A 19,409-nucleotide genomic window follows, 5' to 3' on the forward strand; every position below is an offset into this window, starting at 1 on the left:
TTTTTCTCTCCACACATCACAGACCTTGCCAAGAAGTCCAACTTTCGTCTGCACCTCCTCAGGGCATTCTACCTTTCCTCACCTCCCCCGAGAATCTCGATATCTCCAGAGCCCTTGTTCTCTCTAGGCTGGACTACTGCAACAACCTCTTTCTCAATCTGCATCTTTCCAACCCTCGCCACTTCAACAAATCCAGAATAGGACTGCAAAACCTATCTTTGGCTTCAAGCCCAGGAACCATATCTCTCCAGCCTTAAAATCTCTCCAATGGCTCCCGGTGACCACAAGGATCAAATTAAAGACCCTTTGCATCATCCACAAGGCTGTCTGGGGCCCGGGACCTCTCTACAACCAGCTCTCCCTCCCTAAATACCACCCGACCAGAGTACTTTGGTCCTCTGGCTCCAACTCTCTGCAAGTCAAACGTTTCTCAAGCAGAGGGCAGGAAGTAGAGACATTGAAATATGCGCAAAAAGGGCTTATACCAGTCAATACAGCCCTCCTCCACTGCATTTGATTATCCTAATATTAAATATTGCCATTTACCATCAACAATAGGGTGTGTTTCTCCTCCTCTAGAACTGAAAGGTACAAATAAGCAGGCTTGCAGTGGCTTTACAGCTTGTCATTTTTCATTTGTATGCCTCTTTAACTATAGGCTTCTGATTGACTGTTTCTTTTCTTTTTTGTTTTACTTTTGTACTATGGGTAAAGCTTCCGTCCTGTCCATTACAGCATCAAATAGATGCAGACACATTATCAAGCATCAATGTTATTATATTTACATAAATGCCTTTCTCAAACATATTTGAAATTCTGATAACATTTGTGTTTGGATGGCAGATGTTATGCCAATGTCTAATCTGACAAAACCTATAGGAGTAAAATGACTAGTCTATGCATTATCTGCACGGAAAACATGTGCTCCAATTTCTATTTTTACAACTATGTACCACTTGATGTTTAGTATGTTTTCTACCATTCTCCGTTAAAAATCAAGTTTTCATGTTTTCCACAATTTAATTCCCAGCATTTTATGTCTTTGTGCGACTTAATTTCAGTCTTACAATACAGTCCCTTAAAAACCAGGGTTCAGAGGTTACTGCTAAATCACGTTGATCTTGTAGGCAAATGCTGGAATCAACGTTTATTATTTTTCTTTGACGTGGTATTTTATCTGTACATGTAGGATGGGTGACAGGAACGCCTCTGTCTACACCCTTTTTTTTTTTTACTTTGAAAGAACTAATGTTATTCTCTGAGCCAACCACTAGATGGCTGACAATGTGAAGCATGTGATTCTAAGCAGATGCTAGTTTCAGAAAGAAGATTACTGGTAAGTAATATTTGTCTTCCCCAACTTTGTCATCATAGTTCTGAAAAATGTCTGAATAGCCTTATTGTTTTTATCGGAGTAAATTTACATTCCATTTCAAACTCCTTATAGCTCTTTCTCTCTCTTTTAAAACCTCTTAAAGGAATTGGAGAGCTGGAAAACATTCTATTCTTTCACAAAATATCAAGGCTGGATGTATTTCTTTATCAGAGGTTTCTCTGTCCTCACCTTTGGAAAACCTTGCTACTGCTTTTTCTAATGTGGCTGTATTTTAGCCCCTTTGAAGGTCGAAGGTTATTGTGTCTTTCAGCCTCTTGGTATATTCCGGAACATTCAGCCTTGTGCTTACAGCCGCAGCAAGCAGAGCGCAAACAGCGCCAGATGTATGATGCAGAAGCAAATACCTTTTTTTAAAAAAAATAAACAAGGTGCTTATCATAGAGCTATTAAAGCTACTAAATGTGCATAATAACTCCGAAATCCCTTCCCTTTTCGCCGGCCTGCTTCCCAAAGCTTATGTGATAATCTATCGACTTTCTTCTATGAGAAAATTGAAAACATTTGTGCTGGCATCTCTTATCCCTATTGTCTTGAAATCCTGCTGATACTTTTTCCTTCTCCACCTTTATTAAATCCCGATATAGCAGGCCTCGACTCTTTCCAGCTCATAGATTGTGATAGAATAACACAGACAGTCATGAACCTGAAATCTTCCTCCCCTTTGGATGTGATTCCCCTTCATCTTATTAAAGCGATGTTGATCGAACTGGACAATGTTTTAACTGAAGCAATAAATCACTCTCTTCTGACGGGTCAAATTCTTGAGTCACTAAAACATGCACTAATTGTCCCTTTATTGAAAAAGCCTAGCCTGAATGCTTCCGTCCCCCACATTTGTCATCCCATCTCACGTATACCATTCCCGTTGAAGCTTTTGGAATCGGCTTAGAGACTTCCTGGAATCAGCAGATATTTTGGACCTATACCAGCTGGGTTTTCACCATTTAATGGGCACCAAGTTGGTTCTGGTATCGGTAATCAATGACCTGACTATGATCCGAGATCAGGGTGGGGTGGCTGGTCTTATCCTGTTGGATCTATCTATCTACATTTAATATGATTGACCATGCTCCCCTCCTGTTCAGGATGTGGGAATCAGGTATTGCTGGGTCTGTGTTGAATTGGTCTGCTGCTTTACTTTCCTCCCATTCTCAGTCAGTTGCTCTTGTTCCCTTTCATTCCTCCCCTGTAGCTCTTGGCTGTGGTGTCCCACAGAGATATGCACTCACACCTCTCGATTTTAACATTCATATTCAACCTTTGGAAAAAATTCATTCAGTCCCATGGCATCTGCTTTTATACCTATGCAGACAATACTCAGCTTCTTTTTAGACTGGATCTGGAGTTCCTGCATGGAGGCCTTTGGGTAATGGATGAGTAGTTCAAACTGGCTAAAGGTGATTGGCGAGAAAGCATAGGTGTTGATAGTGGGCACATTTTCTTCACCTGAGTAACAGTGGACCTTTGATTCTTGGCCACCATCACTTGGTCTACTCCTGTCCCTGTACAGGTTGCCAAAAACCTAGGCATAAAAGTCCCATCCTCTCTTTCACCAGAGGCTCAATTTAGTACTACCTGCACCAGATTCTTTAAACTTAAGCTGCTCAAGAAAGTGCTTCGTTATATCCCTTCTATCATGCACCTGTTATCTAAGCCACGCCTAATGGGAGTCTGGACTATTGCAATGTGCCTTTATGCGCTCGGACAGCTATCCATCTGAATAGGATCCAGGTCCTGCAGAATGTTGCAGTTTGTTAGCCATGGGGCTCCCTTTTGGTCACGCAACATCGTCAGCTAGACGTGCACTTCATTGGCTCCCTGTATCAACCCGAGTCCAGTTTAAAACATTGTGCCTGACACATCAAGCTCTTCATAAACAAAGAGAACATTTCCTTGTACTGTCCTTCTTGAGCACCATGCTCTTCTAACAAGTGATTGCTTAACGTTACTTGATATCACCTGTCCGCTGTGGTGGTCAGGCCTTCTCTATCGCAGGCCCCAAGTTGTGGAATTCACTTCCCACCTTTTCAAGAGATATCTTTGATTTTAAAGTTTTCAAAGGTAAGTTAAAATGTTCTTTGTTTATTTTGTTTTGTGTATCTGCCTTTCTACTCAGCAAATAGCGCCATGATGCCACTGGTGACTGTTGTGCTATACACATTTTGGACAGATTGATAGCTGGAGGTTTTCTCGTCCATTTTCAGTTGTATCGAGAAAACATATTTCTGATGTTTGAAAATATTCTCCTGGAAATGGATCATAAAAAACAAATTCGTTTTTGGCCACCCTAATTTCGGGAATCTGTGGTCTGATAAGTTGAAATGTCAATGACTATTGATCGTTTGTTTGTTTTGCTACAATTGAATCAAGTATTTCCACTGCAATCCACTTTTGGTTTGGTGCTTTAATATGGTGTGCAATCAGCTGATTAGGTCCAATAGTCAGTCCATCAATTTGTCCTTTCTGTATTAATGTACTACTTAATGTTAGTTATGCTTCCGCTGTTCTTTGTTCAATAGCACAGTGTTTTAGATTTCATTTTCAATTCCACCTTTTATTGCCTTGGACATCTTCATTTTAGTCTTACAACACAGTCCCATAGAAAGAAACACGTTTCCAAGATTCCTCCTAAAAATGTGGAGTACTGCGGACGTTCATGGGTTCCAAGTATTTCCCTTCAGTGCCCTTTTCTGCCACACCACGGGGAACTCCCCATCACTTGAAGGATATGGACAAATCGAAGTGCTCCTGGCGGTGCTCAGGATCAAGTGCACACAGTTTGTCTACAAAAAGAAGAACAAATGATCATTGGAAGATTTCCCCAAAGACTCTGCACGAACCTGGGTATACCACCATGCAATAATGTGCATCTAATAGCTACACAAATAGTGCATTCAACTGAGTCAAATGGCTACTTCATATCCCTTTAGCATCAAGAGAAGTTTGATTAGTGCCAGTAGGCCTATCAGGATCTTTGCCATCCAGGCATTATTCCCTGATATTGTTCAACATTGCAATGTTTCTGATGGTGGGCTGGAAATCAGGAATAGCATGGATGGCTGCCTGGTCATTTGGCCCCATGCATACCAGTTTGTCTGTTTCTTGTGTACGGCTCTACCGCTCTTGTCTCCCGCGTCCCGCTCAACGATATCTGTTTACTTATCAGAAAAGCAGGATTAAGTGTTAATGATTTAAACCATAAACCATTGATAATTCCCTAGGTAAAAGCATGACATTGTTACAAAAGCCAAACAATAAATGTGCTGTTATAAGGAAGACTCTACTGAAACACTATAACATGCATGATAAGCTGTATTGGAAATACCGGCTGCATCTGATGTGCATAGTCTGTGTCTATGGCGGCTGGAGAAGGTCACATTCAGTAGATAGCCTGTGGCCTCAAGCCACGGATTTAGGGCCTGATTCACAGACGCGTTTTATAATGGCGGAATCCCATAGGAAAATGTTCCTAAGTGTCAATTGTGGCCATACCATAAAACTGCAATGAGGATTATATTTATAAAACACCTTATGCTATCAAGGGTTTGAAATATCCAGTTCTCTCAATTTGGCAACACACAAGATGAAGCAGGCAGAGTGAGCTTCCCAAGTCAACAGCACCCTATTATGACTATTCAGAAATGGAAAAACACACCAATCAAATCCAAGTACTAGTGGTGGTGGTAAAATCATGCATTAAGAGCAGTACTACCGGAACCAATATCAAGGTGCTATATATTAAAGAAAAACACAATTACACATAACAGTAATAAATATGTATACTTACAAGATCTGGACCACACACTGCAGTTGCACCATTATACGTTAACAACAAGCATATACTAATACATCGAAACCTAACATCTCAGACGCCCTAATCGGAAGCCAGAATCCGTTCCTACAGGGTACTCGTAGTAGATGCACCTGCTATTTTATATAACATGTGCACTTTTCGGGGTAAGGGCAATCTCAGACATATAAGGGCAGCCTACTCCACAAATGGCATCCCAGCACCTCCAGAGACTGCCCCCTATGTGGGATCTCTGATATTTGCCCACAGGGAGCAACTTCAGAATCGTAGATCTAAGTGTTCATTTATAGACAGGAAAGTCAATTATTTTAGATAGATAGTTTGGAGCAAGCTCATTTAGAATTTTCCAAATCTGAAACATAGTTTATGGAGCAATGGCAATATTTGATATGCAGCGGGATCTGAGACACAAAACCATGTAGATAGATTGACAACATGTAACTTATATTTATGAAAACCATGTCTGATGTCCACAACTACAGACTATATACTATATATCAGACTCAGAATAACTAATTTCACAGATGGGTTGTATTCTTGCCAACCAAGGCTTTGTACAGCTATATGGTCAAACTCCTCAGCATAATTAGCTCAACAACTGATTGAGGACTTGCTGAGTAGAGAGGAAGCCGATCACCTGGATCTCTCATGTGAAGCACATTCAAGGCAAGTTAGGCTGCAGTCACATCTTTAAGAATACGTTATCATTAGCCCAGAAAGAGAACACTGAATTAAACCAAACTATGAATAATCAATTGTAGAGGGCAACTCAATTTCCAGCTAGACAGCTATGATCCATCGAACCATACTTAACTTATATCTGCCTGATATATTTTAGGACACAAAGCATATCACAACGGCATTAGATCACCCTACAGAAGGAGATTAATGATGAAGGCTTGATTAACTCACTTATACTCAAAATCACTGCCCTCATTATATGGGAGGCTAAGGCAATTGAGACAGCATTTTGCCTGAGCGATGGACTATTGACTGAAACCCCTCTTCACTTAATTGTATTCTGTGCTACCTTCACACTGTATGAGGTGTGAACCTCTTATCCCATATCTGAATCAGTATGGTCATGGTCTTAGGGTAGCTTACTTTGTCCTTTTGTACCCCTAAATATAAACGTCACAGGGCACTTGGCTCCTTCGTATCTACTGTATACCAGTAAAGCTGTTAGATTGTATACTCTTTTGAGTCAATCTATAAGGCAGAAAGCTAATATTTAAGAGGTCATATAAGGCAATATTTTGCAGTTATTCTATGGACTATTGACTGAAACCCCTCTTTACGTAATTCTTTTCTGTGCTACCTTCACATTATATGAGGTGTGAACCTCGTATCCCATATCTGAAGCGGTATGGTTTTAGGGTAGCTTACTTCTTCCTTCTATATCACCAGGGCACTGGGCTCCTTCATATATACTGTATACCAGTAAAGCTGTTAGATTGTAGACTATTGTGCCAATCTATGAGGCAGAAAGCTACTATTTAAGAGGTCATATAAGGCGATATTTTGCAGTTTTTGCGATGAAAATTCGATTCGCCTGTAACTTGTTCTCTTGCAACAGATAATTGATGTATAGTTTAAGATATATAAAAAACAGGTTAATGCCTATAATGTGAAAAAAATAAAAAATATATATTTAAATATATGTGTGTGTGTATATACATAACATGTGTACATAAATATATATGTATACATTTTACAGGGCCGTGGATAGCAGCTCTGCAATTATGGCTAAGTTGCTCCACTCAGAGAAAGAGCATTTTTTGTGTGGCTTACAACTTTGCCCTCCCTGGACGAATCCCCACTAAACTTTACAAGAAAAGTATATGGCCCCCTGGAAATGATTTTCAAAGGTTTGGTGTGGTTTCGTCCGTGGGGCAAAGTTATAGGGGGTCCCAACATTTTTTAATCCTCATAGACACAATGGAAAAAAGATGTGCTTGTCCCTACAGCCCAAACTGCTGGATAGATGTTTACCAAGTTTGCATCAGGAATGATGGCTTGGTCCCAAAAGCATGCCTTTTATAAATTGGTGTAAATCTGTCCAGTAGTTTTTTTTTTTAACTTGCCAAAATGTAGTGATGTCTGGGTCCTGTTCGTGGATTAATTTCCTGATCCAGAGTCCACGGATGACTCTGGGCCAATCGGGGGGTGGCGTGAGGTTCGCAGACATCGGATGCGCTCGCTGATTGGTCAATTAAAAATGTGAGCTGTTTCATAATTTTTTAAAAGGTCGCCATGTTGGCACGGCAGACAGCTGCCGTAGTCTGCGTACAGCACGGTGAGTAAAATGTCTGGAAAACATATTTAGGGTTATTTTGTGGCTGAAAGAGGGTATGGAGAGTGTGGGGGAGTGGAAACAAGTTGACATGGAGCTGTTTTTATAGGTTAATAAAAGCATTTCAAGTGCTGCAGAGTTTGTGGTCCTATTTGATGTCTGTGGACTACATCTGGAGTGGGGAGGGTCAGAGTGATTCTTGTTATTTGAAGGTTTATTGTAGTTTTATAGGGTTTAATTATATTGTGGTGGTTGTGGCTAGTATAGGTAGAAGGGCTGACTTGTGTGGCAGCGTCTGTGGACACCGTGATAGTTTGCGGAACCCCACGCACCGTCAGGGTCTTTTAAGGATGACTGACATGGAAAGAGGACATTGAGGGGCTAGCAAATCCGGTTTCTTGGGTCTGGAGAACATTGGGGGAATAGCCAATCAGATTTTGTGGGTCTGGAGGAGGAGTTGAAGTGTACAGGAGTACACGGTAGGAAGTGTTTTGTTTGTTGTGTGTAGTGAAGATGGCTATGGCTATGAAGAAGCAGAGTGTGTGGATAGAGGGAGATTCTTGGATCCATTCATTAAATTTATACTGAATCTTGTGGCATCTCTGCTATTATTGGATTGGGAGAAGTGAAAGTTACGTGGTATCCAGATTGCGGTTTAAACTGGGTAACTTTATTATCATTCTGTGAGACTATGACTCACTTTAAATAACCAGATATTATTATTGTGCATTGTGGAGGCAACAGTTTGGGGTATGTGACTACAGCATCTTTGGAATTTGCAGTGAAGTATATATTCAGAAGCCTAATGGAACTGTTTACACCTGGAAGATTATTTTTTCTGAAATGAATCAAAAACAAATATGGAGATAGCCAAACATATTTTGGCCCCAAATGGAAGAAGCTAGACAACATGCAATAAAGGTGTCAATGCTTTTAATATGCTTTAAGAATGGCTTCTTTTGACCATGACAATATCAAGTTGGATGGCGTAAATATTTTTCGAGGAGATGTAGTGCATTTCATTGATGTCAGAAATCAGATTTTTCTTTTGAATATCCAAAATGTACTGAAACAATTTTTGTGAAATCGTGAATTATGCTGTGAAGTATTTTTGTATTATTTGTAGTAAATGAAAAACAAAAACAGAAAAAAATGAGAAGCAGTTTTTGTGAAATTTAGAAAAAAAGAATCAAGTTCAGCAGAACATTTGTTAGTTCAGTATATAAAACACCAACATTTTTTTTTAAAAAAAGGTTCTTTGAAGCGCCACCATTTTTTAAAGAAAAACAAGTTAATTGATTTGAATTCCCCCACCACACGCCTGGAATTGTCCAGGTATCCGCAGACTTTTTTACTGTCCGCAGACTATACAGACTGCAAAGAGACCTGTGATTTCTTTTTCTTTGATTTTTTAACTGTGAAAAGCGGGTCCTGAAGTAACGTTGTTTGTCTTTCTGCCTTTTTTCATTTTTGCGGATATTATTTTTTGTAGAAGAGGCGAGGGTGTAAGGTGGGGGAGGGACGGAGGGAAGGGGCACCAAACAAAGATACAGAGGGGCAGGTTGACAGGGGAAGATGTTGGGCATGCCTTAAATCTAAGGTCAGTGGCAGTGTTTCCTGTGCTCCTTGAGTTCTGCCTCGAAAGCAGTCTGAAACATCTCCTCCCTGCAAACGGCGTGTCGCAAGACAAACAAAATATTGTGACCCTCAAAAGGTAAGGGTCAAGAGCATTCTGTACAGCCTATGAGGCAGGCAGTGGGATCCTCTACCCCACAGAAGTAGCCTGTGTGGTGGCAGGAGTGGTTGAGAAAGATGGGGAAGAGGAGATAATCTTTCTCCCTGAGAAAGGAACAGCCTTTCTTAGTGTACCCGGGGGGTTGGAGCAAGTGTGGCATTGCATGGAGGTGGTCGCAAAAGAGGACTGCCTAGGTTGTCTGTGACTGAGTGCGACCCCATACTCAATGCATCCAACCTTGGCAGCCCAAGCTTTCGGTACACGCCTAACGGTCTTAAAGAACCCCTAGACCCATGACTCTTTGTGGGTGCTGGAGGTAGGAACTTCCTCTACCTCATCTTCCTGTTCCTTGTCATCCTCGTCCGCATCATTGTGTCTGTTCCCCTGTCCACGCCCTCCACCTGGTCATGGTGGCCTCTTTGAAGGTGGGATGGCCATTACAGGTGCCATTGTTAAACTCCTGGAAGTCTCCTTTAAGTAGCAGTTAAAATATGTTGTTCCCTGGTGTCCCAGATTGAGAATGACTAAAAGTAATGGGTGCGTCCCTTCAGAGGAACCATCTGCGGATCATGTGACTCAACAGATCACCTGACGGAGCAAGGTCTACTGTTCCGAAAATAGCCCCTTTAAAGTTGTAAAAAGTTGACAGATCAACAAAAATTGGGTCTAGGAGCTATTCAAGGGTAAACCTTCAACTTGAAACACCCTAGATTGGTCGAAAATGTAGTTTCAAACCTCCGTGTTGATGGACACTATCTGCAGACATGCTGTTACACCGCACGGGCGAGGTCACATGATGAATTCTGGGGGCATCCACAGTGGTGGTGGGTGTGCGCAGACCCCATCAGGTGGGAGCCACAGGGCGCATGCGCATTGATGTCCGCAAATGGGCGCGTTGTCTGCGGAGTAATTAAAAATGTGTCATGCAAGACCGGACATGCATTGACAGGGTGCGATGTCCGAGGATGGCCCATTGTGTAAATGGACCCTCTGAACAGTCGTGATGTCCCCGGACTATTAATTGGGGGATTAAAGAAGAAAAAAATAAGGTATTACACAATAATATACAAGGTATTTATAGTAGAAAAAAACATGTATTTATAAAAAGGGTGGGGTATTAGAATGGCAAAAATAAATGGGAGAGTTTGGAATTTCAATAAAGTCATCATCTGGGGAGGGAGGGAGAGAAGTCTCATCAGAGTGTCTTTGATTTACGTTTTGTGAATTTGATTGGGGGTGATTGCTGGGGGAAGAGGAACAGTCTGAAAGATACATGAGCTGTGTGGGTTGTTTAGCAAAAAATGTTATTGCGGGTCATTGCAGGTTATATGGGTTATACCCAAGCACTATGTAGTATGTGGGCAAACCCCAGAACAAAAATGTACTCAAACTGTCATGTATAATATTTCTGAGTAATCTATGATGTCTCGGGAGGTAATGGGAGATAAGAGCACTGCTGCCCCATCACAATTGTAGAAAATTCTACTGGCCTTCTAAGAAGTCTACAGATATGGACAGGTTGCCTGGGCCTGTCATCAAGCAGAAATGCAACAAGGCAAAAAAAGGACAGAGAAAGTTCCATCTGTGCCTAAATGTGTTGGGCACTATCCCTAGTCAGTGCTGGTCTGCCCCCTGTCTAATAGTAGATAGAATAAGAAGAGAGCAATGTACTAATATCTGAACTCTTTTTTTCTCTTTCATGTGCTAGTGCATGATCGACTAGTGGCCTAGGCACAGCACAGATCAAAAATATTGCTTCTTAAGAAAATTAAAATACAGGGTGCAACTAATTTCCGAACAGTACTGAGGCAAGAATATCACTTTATTGGCCACTACTCAGGGTGAATGAACCCCAATTAAAAGGTTATCTCTGATTTAAAGACTAAAATCATCATGTTATGAAGGCTAAGCCCGAAGAGTGGATGCTAGACTTTCTTAATCTCCCTTTGGCTCCAACATGGTATGCGGCAGGAACCTTCTGCCATCTCCACATAACATGTCAACCAGTTTCGGTGGTCTCGGTAGTTAATGCCACCTTCTTCAGGACTGTCTTCATAATTAGCTTGCAAGGCTAGTCTGCTTCTAAGGCCTGGCTACAGATTTGTAGACCACACATATTATGTATCCAATATTCAATTGTAACAATGGAACAGTCTCACCTCGGTCTCATTTGAGGAGACATTCAGACTGACCAGGTCACCGTTGTGACTTGAGTGCAGGATAGCAGATGTGTTGAATACAAGGAATCACACAGGTTGCTGTGTTGTGGAACACCTCTTGAAAGCAGTTTAGCAAAATGCTTGCAAAGCTCTCGCGATCGAGCAAGCTGCGTCAGAAGCCAGTTGACGCGCATGTGGAGATGGCAGGAAAGTTCCTGCCGCATACCACGAACGCTGCAGCATTCCTTGAAAGTGTAAAGGTCCTATGCAAGACTTTTACACTTTCATTTAACAATACGCCCGGCTCAGAATGATCCACTTAATGTTTGTATTGCAAGAGAAAGCATGCTTGTCTTTTTCCAGTGCACAGTAATCATAAATGCACACTCAATGTCAGACTTTACTGGCACTATTGGCCAATGCCCCTTCATCACCAAACTCATCAACCTATCCTTCACCAATAACTCAATCCCTAGCAACCTAAAACAATCATGGGTTCTCCCACTCCTGAAAAAACAATCCTTCGACCCAGCCATACCCACCAACTACAGGCCCATCCCTACAGTCCCCTTCTTACTGAAAATCCTGGATAGAGTTGCCCACATCCAAAATCAGGAATACTTGGAATCCAACCAACTGCTAGGAATACGTCAATCTGGCTTCAGACCTCAACACGGAACAGAAGCCGCCCTTGACCTGGTCAGCCATGAAATCCTCTGTAATCACCTTGCCACCGCAGCCCACTTCTCCTCCTCTGCCATCACATGGATACAATCCTTCCTGGCAAACAGAACCATGCGGGTCTTCTCCACAACAGCTGCAGCAGACCCCATCCCCATCACATGCAGGGTCCCTCAAGGATCCTGTGTATCCCCCACCTTGTACAACATATTTACAAAGCCTCTATTTGACCAATTGGACCGTCTGGGTGTCACCTACACAAACTATGCAGATGACACCCAGATACTCCTCACCATCTCAGGTAATTACCAAGCAGACTCCGCCCGGATCAACAAAATACTCTCCATCATTCAGGCATGGATGGCCTCCCATGGTCTCTGCCTGAATGATGAGAAGACAGAGCTCCTAATCGTCGGCTCCCCCAACACTCTAACCAAACTTGACCCTAGCTATAACAACATCACCATCGATGGCCACACCATCCCCATAGCCAAAAGTGTAAAAACCCTTGGTTTCTATCTAGATGCCAACACCAACCTTAGCAAACACACCAATATGACTGCCTCAGCCGCTGCCTACACCGGCAAGCTCATTAGGGCCAGCAGACCATTCCTATCACCCAACAGCTGCCTCACCCTTGCCAGGGCCCTCATACAATCCAAACTGGATTACTGTAACAGCCTGTACCTAGGTGCTAACCAATCCATACTCAACAAGCTGCAGGTAATACAAAATATCGCCTTGCGCGCAGCCCTCAACATTCCTAGACAAGAGCATATCTCTGCTACTAGAAAAGCCTGCAAATGGCTATCCATATGCCAAAAAAATGATCTGAAAACCATCTGCCTCACGTACAAATCCCTCAATCATCTAACACCACCATATCTAGCTAATAAACTCACCCTGAAACCTGCCACCAGATCCACCAGATCCTCCAACACTCTCTGCTTGACAGTGGCCAGGTTCCATCTAAAAAGAGCTGGAGGGGTAAGCTTCACAGTACTTGCCCCCCAACTCTGGAACACCCTATCTCTCAACATCAAAACTGTCGAACCCTTCCAGATCTTCAGGAAGCAGGTCATCAGCTGGCTCCTAAACAAAGAATAGTGCCATCAACACCAGACCCTAAACCCCTGTGCGGTAACTGGTTTAGGTACTGTATTTATATTGAAAATTGTATATTATGCGTATTGTATGTGCTCTGTATATTGATAACTGTATATATATGTATATATCATAAGCATGTACGAAGTATCCAACACAAAGATACTTCTCAAACGCTGAAACGTTATTCTTAAGCGCCCTTCTACCCGTGGGTTTGGAGCGCCATACAAATAAAATAAACAAACAAACAAACAAACAAAACTGCCTAGTTTGAATTAAAATAAACTATGATAATGAATTCCATTTGATGAACACTTTAAAATGATGCAGCTGTGGTTCATTAGTAGACCAAGGTGAGTGTGTGTGTGTGTGTGTGTGTATGCGCAGCCACCACATCACTGAAACCCAAAGTTGGCTAGAGTAAGTACACAAAAATCTAAATGAATCATAAATGTTCCATTACCAAAAATAGCTCACTATTTTAGAGGAGCTGAGTCATGAATAACAAACCATCTGAAGAGCAATCCGCTCTGAGAAATAATAGCCAATTTTCCATGACAGGTCCACTAGGAAAGTGCCTGGCGTTCATAAACTTGACGCAGCAGCTTTGCTCTATTTGTAACGATACATAACTCTCCTGAACATTGTTGAAAACTGACTCGCTAAATTTGCCTGCAGCGATTTTCTAACACTGATTGAAAATAATGGTTAATGAGGCCAAAATTAGATCATGCAAAATGTGTGCACTTGTCCATTCCCTCTTCCTTTATATCAATCATGCATACAGAAAACAATGCAGTATCAATGACTGCACTACATTCAGATGTGTGGGTATCTGACCATTAGGTCATTGTGGGCTGCAATGATTCTACTGTAATCTATATATAAGTCAAAATGTGTCTGTGGGTTTGTGGTGGAATGTATGGGTTTGTGGCTTGGCAAAGGGTTGTTCCTTATACAATTCCACACTGTTTCACCAATCTGCACCAAGTTTTGCATAGTTACCTGTTAGGAACCGCTGGATAATAGTGGCTACATGACATTTGGTCACCCCACCCTGTACCCTGGATTTCACCAAAAGTTAAAATGTGTCTGTTGGTTTGTGGCTTGCCAGAGAGTTGTTCCTTATATAATTCCATACTGTATCTCCACTCTGCACTACATTTTGCATAATTATCTGTTAGGACCTTTCGTACATTACTGGCTACATGACATTTGGACACCCCACGCTTTTCCCCGGATTTCAGTAAAAGTTAAGATTTGTTGTGTGTTTGTGGCCTGCCAACGAAGCCATCAACCATGTTCACCGGGAAGGGAAACAAAACATGTATGGGAGGCGAATTGACCTGAGAGGCCAAGGTGAAGGCAGGTAGCATTCCAGAAGTTTCCACATTTGTGCTGCATCAGGTGAAATTACTTTTCCAAAGATTTTTTTGCGAGATGATGCCTGCCGATGGACCCGTAAACCATGTAAACCGGAGAAGGGAAACAACATGTTTGCAGCATCAGGTGGAATTACATCTCCAGAGGACTTTTGTGAGATGGTGCCACGGACAAAGCTGTAAACCATGTTTTCCAGGAATGGAAACACAAAATGTTGTTTCTCAACCGGTCTGGACATTAGGAAATATACCTGAGGTTCCATTGGGACATCAAAAACCAAGTTTCAAGGCCCAAGGGCCTAGGATGCACAGTTTCTGAGATATTTGCTTCGCAATGCACTGCAATGAACTGCACCATGCCAGGGCGAGGCGGAACAGCGACCTACAGGATCATTCACCAATTGATGAGAGTGTTATCATGTCTGTATACAGAATCCGTTTGGAGAACGGGTACTTCTGCTCGTCCCAAAACAGAGATTTACTGTGTTTAACTGTCCATGAGTGCAGGTGGGGGGAACATTTGTGATACCACCACCCTTAGTTGATTATTACACAGTGGAGGTTATTTCCCCATCTGGTGAAAATCGTGTTAGGTTTGCATGTAGGTGCATACAGCTCCCCTCCTGGAAGGGTTTGTCATTTGCAGTGCAAAGTGGGAAGCAAAGGTGTAAATGCAGTCCAAAGCACCTGTATGCCTTTGTTCTTTGCACTTTGCAGAGCAAAAAGAGTAAATGTTGCCTGCCATTTAGCTATGACAGGCAGGGTTTACAATGTATTTCTATGCAAGATGCTTGTTTTTTGTTGGTGTAAAAAAACAGGTGGATTCAATAGGCACCAATTGGTTTTACGTCAGCATGAAAAGGTTATGCTGGTGAAAAACTAGGTATTTTCTTTTAGGTGTAGGGAAACAAGGGAGCAGAAACATAACTTTTTTTCCTTCACCTCCAATGACTCCAACAACTACAGCATGCCCTCAAGGATAACACGTGTGTTAAGACAGGCTTAACACTTTTAGACATATATTTAGCATCTTTATGTCTGCTTCAGGCTTTGCCAATGATGCCCACTGTGGTCAGTTGGCTATGTTTCTTCCCCAGGATCTGTCATTTTGTCATTCTCATGGGGGCTGAGGTTGGCAAAATCGTGACAACTGTTGTTTGAAAGCATCTAGTGATGGTCCAGTGGGCTGCAATGGACAATACTGGCCATCTTGTGCAATGAGTGCAGTCACAGATTGCACACTCACTGGGGGCTTTCTGGTCCCTACCACAATCAGGCAGCTTGTGCACCAGCAACAACTAAGGGAAGCCGCTTCCACTCTAACTGTGCGCTGGGGCGGTGGCCCACAGTTCTATGTAGTGGTGTAACGCCTTTTCATCACCGCCTCCTTCCAATCTCTCTTGCAAGCAAATTTTAAAAAATGTACATTTAGAGAGTCAATATTTTTCTGAGGAAAGTAATGGAGACATGTTTACTGATTAGAAAAGGTCATATATAAAGCATACTTAATGTATTCAGATTTTTCTAGTCTGTGGTGTGTTTTCCAAAGAGAGAATATCCCTTTAGTTTTTATTTTATGGATTTAACAAGGTTGTGCACACTTATCACCAGTTCTTTAAATGTTTGAAATCTCACATTTCAGAATACTTCCGTTTTTTTATCTGATCTTTTGCTAAATGTTTTCCTATTTTCAATAAGCTCAAGGTAACTGGAATATTAAATGGAGCTCCATAACTATTGCAAAGGAAATCAAGATGAACAGTTTAGGCAGGAAAACAATTCAGTGAAGCTCTAATCCACAATCCACATAGAAGGACACATTGCAAAGCGACGAGTCAACGGAAAGAAGGATGACGAGAAACCCAGTTCAGATAACGGCGTGATCCCCTGATGCGCCGCCTTAATGCATTGCTGGCAAGTTTGCAGGGTTAGGAAAAGCACAACCAATAAACAAAGTGAAAAGGGAGAAAGTGCAACCACCGCAGATATAGTATAGAGATATAAAGGAAAAATGCACACATGGAAACTGCCTTAAACTAAAAGAATACGAAATAACGCCAAGGAAGAACAAATGCTTGACAAAGGGACTCGGAATTTAAAGAGAAGTGGGAAGTTAATTTAGAAAGGATTAGGCAAAGGGCACATGAAGCTGGGGAGGACGTGTGGACTTAATTAGTAAAGATCGCCAGGGCAAAGCAAATGTAATTTATCACTTCTAAATTGCAATTCTCACTGAAACAAAATTAGCTACCTTGGTAACTTGGGAAATTGGGACTGCGTTTGGTATTTTATATACATACAATTATGCCTGGTTGCTTTCCTGTAACAGTTCTTAAGGTATCCTGATCATTTCTTCTCATAGAAAATGGGCATTCAAATTCAAGCTGGTCTCAATGATTTGACTTGTCAGCTGTATAATTTACAGGCCACTAGCAACCACTAAAGACTCAATTTTGGCCTGAGGAGGTTTGAGTTGTGCGTCACTGGTCACCATTTTAGCACTCCCATAAATTACAGCGTGCTCTTTTCCTCCTTGCTAATATCTTTTTATAGACGTCCCTAATTCCCCCAGCTGAGTTGAGCTGTAGATGACAAATGTCAACATGGCCGCCCTTCTCTATTAATATTCCATTCAAGTGTAAAACAATCAGTGGAAAACTGCGCTGGGGGGGGGGGTCGTCATTTCTGTGATATTCTGTGCAAAGCAATGTTTATCGTCTTTTATAATGTCCAGGTACTGCTGTCATGTATCCTAACACCTTTCTGGTCTTTCCTTTGTTCAGGGTGGATATTTCTCTCACCTGCCAAAAGAGAAAATGCGGACAGACAGCAATAATGAAAATTCGGTTCCAAAAGACTTTGAGAATATTGATAACAGTAACTTTGCCCCAAGGACTCAGAGGCAAAAACACCAGCCGGAGCTGGTTAAGAAGCCTCTTAGCAAACAAAAAGAGCACTTAAAAAGAAAGCTGGCGGTGGAAGCAAAAGGGAAGGAACACTCGCTGCTGGGCAAGAATTCAAATGAGGTCTTGCAGTATGGGGACCATGGGGTCAAAAACAGCAGCCACCAGAAGGAGAACCACCGGCTTAACAAGCAGCACCATCACATGAAAAAAACAGCAAACAGCTCTCCGGAGATCAAGTACGACCTCCCACCCAAGTGCGAAATCACAGGCAAAGAAGCCATCTCTGCCCTATCCAGGGCTAAATCCAAACACTGCCGCCAGGAGATTGCCGAGATCTACTGTCAGCACAAACAGGGAAAGCTGATGCCGGAGAAGGTGCCGCGGTTCTGTCCACTGGAGGGTAAGTCAATATGGCTAGACACACGTCAATGGTACATTCAGGGGTGCAATGCCTTAGCCCCGGAAATGCTATTTGCTTCTTAGAAAAGCCATGATGACACTCGAGGGAATCATGCTACCACTGAGATCATTCACTGCTTACAGGATTTGCTTACAACATGAACACACTTTCCCCAGACCAACCTGCGGATCACACATCTACCATGCACCCCATTATTGTGGGATTTCTCTTCCAAATCAAGCCATATGCAGAAACTGAAGGGATGCATAATCTCACTTGAAACAGCTGAGCTTTAAAGTAAATGCATGAAATAATGTCATCATTCAAAGAAAAGAGATAGTCTGGAAGGCAGTGACAGAGGGTGTTTTCTTCTTATGTAACAAGAGATGGTTCCAAAGAATTTGCCTACATAGTAATTAATTTAGCTGAGAAAAGTCTACAAGCAAATTAGTAGAATCATTTCTATACTTTTTGATAGTTCACAAGAGATCAGCCGACACATGTTTCATGTTATTTGCACAAACTTCTTCAGGGCTTCAAGTTTAAGTGGCTTACTAGATAGGTACGCTATTCTTGTGAGGTCCTGGTGAACATGCTTTTCTGGTGTACATGGCAGGGTGTGCACCCTTTCCCCAGTGCTTGCTATTATGTACCTCGAACAGTGCCTATACAGGTTTCTGCACATGTTGCACCGGGCAGTACATCTAAATCAGAGCAAGTCATACCATCATCAGCACTGAGTTAGCAGCACTTCTCTGTGCTGTTTTCCTAAAGTTCTGTTATTTTCCTCAACACATCAATGAGCTTGATGGTATTATCTCAGGTAGAGTAACTGTAATTATTTCTTATGAAACCAAGCAATCATAAACTATAAATTGTAAAGTAGCTAGAATTATCAACAATGAAAACGAATCGAATCATTGTCAAATGATTAGTACCGTTCATATATAAATTAATAGATACCGCTGATCTGTTAATTATCACTTTCAGCGAAAGTGTGTTTCTTAACAATGTGAAAGATGTCTTCCTATGTATTAAACTCATGCTAGGATGTGAAAGTTTACCATGTGAGACAACCCCACTTTTAGCTACCCCTTTCTCACATATTGTTAGTGTACAAGCACACACATTTCAGTGCAACATGACTAACCACTTTCAGAGGTTGATGTGCCTTTGCATCTGGCAATTCGTGTGAGCAATACCACCTTAAAGCAGTGGTCGAAGTGAGAGGGAACGGTCGGGAGCGGAGTTCCACTAAACCTGAATCTGTTTCAACTCAATTGGCCATCAAGAGGCATAGTTGAAACCCTTAAAACAATGGTTGCACATTGCTCCTGGCCGGGGTCAGGGTCACAGTTCCACTACCTTTTTTCGGATATTTCTACCACTGCCTTAAACATATTGAGGAGATTTGCACTAGCAAATCCTCAGAATGCCCGCAGTGACACTCATTCTCAAAGCACACACCTCCTCGTGTGTGCAAAAAGAGAAGCCCAATTCACAAAGAGCATCTGAATGTCTGCCTCTTAGATGCAATCAGTC

At 42.0% G+C, this 19,409-nt stretch overlaps 1 protein-coding gene across 1 annotated transcript in view; it reads left to right on the plus strand.

The window, feature by feature from the left end:
* Nucleotides 1-19,409, plus strand: part of XYLT1 (xylosyltransferase 1) — a 969,342-nt gene that overhangs the window by 296,948 nt on the left and 652,985 nt on the right. Inside the window, exon 2 of the mRNA XM_069647050.1 lies at nucleotides 17,345-17,867. Coding sequence (XP_069503151.1) covers nucleotides 17,345-17,867 — 523 coding nt within the window. The remainder of the gene's footprint in view (nucleotides 1-17,344; nucleotides 17,868-19,409) is intronic.

This window comes from Ambystoma mexicanum, chromosome 2q (genome assembly GCF_040938575.1).
Source record: "Ambystoma mexicanum isolate Mex_15411 chromosome 2q, UKY_AmexF1_1, whole genome shotgun sequence".
Lineage (NCBI taxonomy): Eukaryota > Metazoa > Chordata > Amphibia > Caudata > Ambystomatidae > Ambystoma > Ambystoma mexicanum.